Genomic DNA, 5,603 nt, shown 5'->3' on the forward strand with positions numbered 1-5,603 from the left:
TATTGTCACAGGGCCTTGTATGGCTATAGCAGGGTGGGGCAACTTTCTCTCAGACAGTCAAGGAACAGGAAGTTGTCTTTGTCAAGAAGGAACTAATGGGGAGTTGGGGTGGTCTCTTCGACCAGGGGATTATGAGAAGCTGTTATTTCTAGCGGTGTTTAGAAATCTGGTGTGTGTGTGTGTGTGTGTGTGTGTGTGTGTGTGTGTGTGTGTATGATCACAGGAGGAAGGGATTTATTAACATAATTGCAAAGGGGGCACTCTCAGAGTGGTCTCAGAGTGGGAGCTCAAAGGGGTGTGACTCCTGAGGGTGTCAAATTCTAGGAGGTTTTAAAGGGCCAGGGTGATACTGTCATTGTGTAAGTCAGTGGTCTAAGCCCGTATAGTGGGGGGCTGAAGAGCCAGAACAGGGACGTGCTGTTTTGGCAGTAGCTTTGGAGTGGCCTGGGGTGGGGCAGCTCTGGGGAGGACTGGGGCCTCTGGCTCCTTGGAGGGGAGAGGCAGGGGCAGAGTCGCCAGGAACTGACCAATGGGGAGATCGCCCATATTTGCACTCAGGAGCTTGGAAATTCCCGCCCCTGCAATATCTCCATTCCCCTCCCGCCTGGGGCATAAAAAGCCCCAGGTGAGGGCCTTGCCACTCCTCTTGCGGTCAGTTGCTCTCAGGCCTGTGTCCCCTGTCGCTTCACTCCCGTCTTCCTGCTCACCATGACTTCCTATAGCTATCGCCAGTCCTCAGCCGTCTCTTCCTTCGGGGGTTTAGGCGGCGGCTCGGTGCGCTTTGGGTCAGGGGGTGTTTTCCGCGCACCCAGCATCCACGGGGGTTCAGGCGGTCGCGGTGTGTCCGTGTCCTCCACCCGCATCGTGTCCTCGTCCTCTGGAAGCTATGGCGGAGGCTACGGCGGAAGTTTTGGTGGGACCCTGCCTGTGTCCGATGGGCTGCTGGCTGGCAATGAGAAGCTCACCATGCAGAACCTCAACGATCGCCTCGCCTCCTACTTGGACAAGGTGCGCGCCCTGGAGCAGGCTAATGGCGAGCTGGAGGTGAAGATTCGCGACTGGTACCAGAAGCAGGGGCCCGGACCCTCTCGCGATTACAGCCACTACTACAAGACTATCGAGGACTTGCGCGACAAGGTGGGCAGCGGCGGGGCCCTGGGAGGTGCACTTGCTGGGGTTGGGAGGCAGGGCGGGGAGGTGGTGGAAACCCAGCCCGCGGGCGGGCAAACCCGTTACAACTTCTTGGGAGAACCCGCAGGGTGGGGCAGAAAGTCTGGGCTGGACCCTGGAACTCGAGTGGAGGCAGGGTGGAAGAAACCAAGACGGGCAGGTAAGTGGGTGGGGCCTTCAAGACTGCGGGGACGCGCTTGGAGAGAGAGGGTCCGGGATATCCAGAGAGAGCAATGCGACACAGCCGAGGGCTGCCTAGAGATGGAGACGCTGAGCCATCGCCTCAGCTGGGTGCTGTGGGACTCTTGGTTCGCCTGAGCCAGCCACCCTCTTCCGGGAGTTTTCAGCATTCTTTTCTGGGGTAGTGGGTGTCTGGTTTTCTTCACATCGGCCCTCTTCCCACTCCTCTCCAGCCCAGGGGACCACCCAGGCTCACAAGGAGCTATTCGAAGAATGTAAGAGCTGCTCCTCCCTCCTCCCCCCCAGAGCAAAACCCTATCTCAAAAATTTTTGTCAGGCATGGTAGCTCAGGCCTGTAATCCCAGCGCCAGGGAAGTAGAGGCTATAGCAGCGGTTCTCAAGCTTCCTAATGCTGCGACCTTTTATTTAATACAGTTCCTCATGTTGTGGTGACCCCAACCATAAAATTATTTTCGTTGCTACTTCATAACTAACTTATCGTAAATATCTGTGTTTTCTGATGGTCTTAGGCACCCCTTGTAAAAGAGTCCGCCGACCCCAAAGGGGTCGCAATCCACAGGTTGAGAACCACTGGGCTAAAGGCTGGATTCATGGTCATGCTCGTTTAACCTGAGGCTAGTCAGGGCTACCTACATGAGTCTCTCTCTACACCCTCCTTCCAACCAAAAGCCCAAAACAAAAAACCCTAACATAAAAAAAGTGAGAAAAGAATAATTAAAAAATATTTTAGCAAATGAGAGGAAGAGATGATGGCCCCTACTTATGTGGACCTCTCTCTTGGAGTACCAGGTACGGAGAAGGCAACCCTCAGGTCTGTCTGATCCGCAGGCCTGTTGGATGGGCGTGGTCTTCCCTTCCAGGGAAGAGCCGAGTCCTGAAGAAATATACCAGAGACCAGGGAGGCATTTAACAGCTCCCCACACTAGTTTTCCCAACATGTAGTTCTTTAGCGCGTTTTCCAGTGCTGTGTGAACCCAGCATGGTGTTAGGCACAGACGTTACAGATGCCAGTCAAACAGCGAGTGGAGTGCTTTTCTGAGTTTTTTTTTTAAACTTTCTTTTTTAACTTATTCTTTGTGAGAGTAGTGCTTTTTAACTCGGTGACAGATGGCTGGAATCCTAGGCAGCACCCTCTTCCTCCGTCTTGTCCCATTTGCCCTCCCACACACTTTCAGCAGACATTCTAGAAGCATTTCTTGCCCTGTTGTGAATGGTCTCCTCTGAATTTTATATTCTGCTCTGTTTCCTCCAATACCATCCCTCCCCAGCCCCGATGTTAGCTGTGTGTGGTGACTTACGCCTATAATCCTAGCATTAGGAAACTGAGGCAGGAGGATGATGAGGTTAATGCCAGCTAGTTACATATGGAGATTCTGTCTGGAAAAGTCAAACCAGAGGAAACCAAGTCAAACAAAACAAAACAAAACAAACAACAACAAAATCATGCAAATGACTAACTGGTGATTCAATGAGTGGTCGTTACCTAATCTTTGAAAACACTGAGCCCAGGTTTTTAAATCAGTGGACGATTTGAATGAACCCCTCAGATCAGGGAGTCTTCAGACTGGGGAATCTCAGGATATCCAATTCTGTACAGGGGTGGTACCAACATGGAAGTGAGACTGAGTGACTCTGAAGGGTAAGGTACCCAAGGTGCCTGGCACATTGTAGATGATCAATGAGAGATACCTCCACCACCACCCCACCCCCTGGAAGGCAGAATGTGCTTTGAGTGTAGGATATAGACTGGGATAAGTGATTTTCTTCTTCTTCTTCTTCTTCTTCTTCTTCTTCTTCTTCTTCTTCTTCTTCTTCTTCTTCTTCTTTTTTTTTTTTTGGTTTTTCGAGACAGGGTTCCTCTGTGTAGCCCTGGCTGTCCTGGAACTCACTTTGTAGACCAGGCTGGCTTCAAACTCAGAGATCCACCTGCCTCCCAAGCACTGGGATTAAAGTCATGCACCATACCACCCAGCAGGATAAGTGATTCTTAATGCCTCCCTGCCTCAGGTTTATAGACTTTTCAGACCACTCGAGTTTTACCTGCACAGTTCTTAGACATGTCCTTCTGGACTTGCCTCTTTGCCTGACTCCCTTCACCCAACCTCTTGTACAGTGTGTTCTCTGGGTCTGTGGACCCATTCCAGAGCCTCCCAGAGAACAGGCTGGTGGGTAGAATCCAGGGAGTGGGACTATTCATTCATTTCTCTCTCCTTCTCTGGGAAGAAAGTGGATAGGTAATACCGGTTTGTCAAACTCATGCCAACTGCCGGCCTCTTCCCTTCCAGATTCTTGGTGCCACCATTGAAAACTCCAAGATTGTCCTACAGATTGACAATGCCCGCCTGGCTGCAGATGACTTCCGAACCAAGTAAGTATCACTGCTTTGGGGCCTTCAGAAGTCAAGGCAATGGGCTGGGAGCAATCCCAGGCATTTACAGTGCTCAGTGCAGTGGGGGCTAGACTCTGCTCTTCTCCACTAGAGCTGGATTGAAGCAACCCCCCCATACTCCTAAATTCTGGGGAAGTTGGCAGACACAGAGCCAGCACTAGCTTGACTGCAGCTATTTCCTTGGAAAGGTTTGAGACAGAGCAGGCCTTGCGTCTGAGCGTGGAGGCCGACATCAATGGCCTGCGTCGGGTGCTGGACGAGCTGACCCTGGCCAGGACCGACCTGGAGATGCAGATCGAGAACCTGAAGGAGGAGCTGGCCTACCTGAAGAAGAACCATGAGGAGGTAGGTCAAGCAGGGCCTTCTGTCCACCGTGTCCCAGAACTGAGGGAAACTATTGTCTCAGGCTCACTGACCATGACCTCATTTCTTACATCATCAGTATGGCCCTGGCTTGTGACCATACCTCTCATAGTCCTGGCAGGGCATGGTGACCGTCACATCTACTCTCCATTGCTGGCTCCTAGACCTGAACCTCCAAACAAGCCCTCTTTGGCTCAGGGCCTGGGGGAGTGACCTGGTCCAGATCCAACTTGCTTAGGTCTTGACATGCCCACTTCTGTGGTGTCTCTGCAGGAAATTAGTGCCCTGAGGAGCCAGGTGGGTGGCCAGGTCAGCGTGGAGGTGGATTCTGCTCCAGGCATGGACCTAGCCAAGATCCTGAGTGACATGAGAAGTCAGTATGAGGTCATGGCCGAGAAGAACCGGAAGGATGCTGAAGCCTTGTTCATCACTCGGGTATGCAAAGGGTGTTGGTACCCTGTGGAGGTGGCGAGGAGATAGACCCTGACCTCCCCCCCTCCACATTGTTGCTTATTTTCTTCTTTAATTATCTTGCTACAGAGCGAGGAGCTGAACAAGGAGGTCGCTGTCCACACTGAGCAGCTCCAGGTAACAAAGACAGAAGTCACCGACCTCCGACGAACCCTCCAGGGCCTTGAGATTGAGCTACAGTCCCAGCTCAGCATGGTATGTGTCTCCACCCTATGGGCTGCACACTTGTGCCCTTTCAACCTCAGGTAGCTCGGCTGGTGGCTGTGCCTGCCTTCAGGAACCTGCCCCTGCTGAGTCATGTCCCCTTTCCCTCCCATCAGAAAGCCGCCCTGGAAGGCACGCTGGCAGAGACAGAGGCCCGCTACTCAGCCCAGTTGTCACAGATCCAGGCTGTGATCAGCAGCATCGAAGCCCAGCTGAGCAATGTGCGTGCTGACACTGAGCGCCAGAACCAGGAGTATCAGCAGCTCATGGACATCAAGTCGAGGCTGGAGCAGGAGATCGCCACTTACCGCAGCTTGCTTGAGGGCCAGGAAGCCCACTATAACAACCTGCCTACCCCTAAGGCCATCTGAGCTGACCCTGGGCTCCAGCCCTGTTGCCAGTGAGACTTCCCTGGGGAGGGGCATAACTGGCGTAATACATTTACTCCAGCTCTTTCCTTGACTTGCCAATAAAACTATTCTCCAGGGGAAGAATGATGCTTTGCTTATTTCAGCCCATGGAGTGATGGGTCATGTCTTAGCCCCTTTTTTTATTTGAGCCATGCCCATCCTGTCCCAGGATAGAGAGTGGGGACAAGAACACACTGCTGTGATGGCAATTCCCATTTGTACAGGTCATTTGTCTAACCTGTTCTTTACAACTATCTTGTCTCCATTTAAGAGAGCTAAAGCGGGGCTTATCGAGGTCCAGTGGGTGGTTGCATATGTAACTGTTCTAATACATGGCAAAAGTGAGGTGTGCATGCGTGCGTTCGTGTGTGTGTGTGTGTGTGTGTGTGTGTGTG

The 5,603-nt window shown here is 52.3% G+C and overlaps 1 protein-coding gene across 1 annotated transcript; it reads left to right on the forward strand.

The window, feature by feature from the left end:
* Positions 1-699: 699 nt before the first annotated feature.
* LOC100759756 (keratin, type I cytoskeletal 19) lies at positions 700-5,169 on the forward strand. The gene is made up of 6 exons (XM_027428173.2): positions 700-1,137; positions 3,657-3,739; positions 3,949-4,105; positions 4,397-4,558; positions 4,664-4,789; positions 4,915-5,169. Exons 1-6 carry the CDS (start codon positions 709-711, stop codon positions 5,167-5,169), a joined length of 1,212 nt encoding a protein of 403 aa, XP_027283974.1. The 5' UTR covers positions 700-708.
* The last annotated feature ends 434 nt before the right edge of the window (positions 5,170-5,603 follow it).

Source organism: Cricetulus griseus, chromosome 7 (assembly GCF_003668045.3).
Source record: "Cricetulus griseus strain 17A/GY chromosome 7, alternate assembly CriGri-PICRH-1.0, whole genome shotgun sequence".
Classification (NCBI taxonomy): Eukaryota; Metazoa; Chordata; class Mammalia; order Rodentia; family Cricetidae; genus Cricetulus; species Cricetulus griseus.

Excerpts from the sequence above, each read along its gene's own strand:
- LOC100759756 (XM_027428173.2), top strand. The coding sequence starts at position 709 with ATGACTTCCTATAGCTATCGCCAGTCCTCAGCCGTCTCTTCCTTCGGG. Across the intron at positions 4,106-4,396 it reads TGAAGAAGAACCATGAGGAG|GAAATTAGTGCCCTGAGGAG; the intron begins GTAGGTCAAGCA and ends GTGTCTCTGCAG. Across the intron at positions 4,790-4,914 it reads TACAGTCCCAGCTCAGCATG|AAAGCCGCCCTGGAAGGCAC; the intron begins GTATGTGTCTCC and ends CCCTCCCATCAG.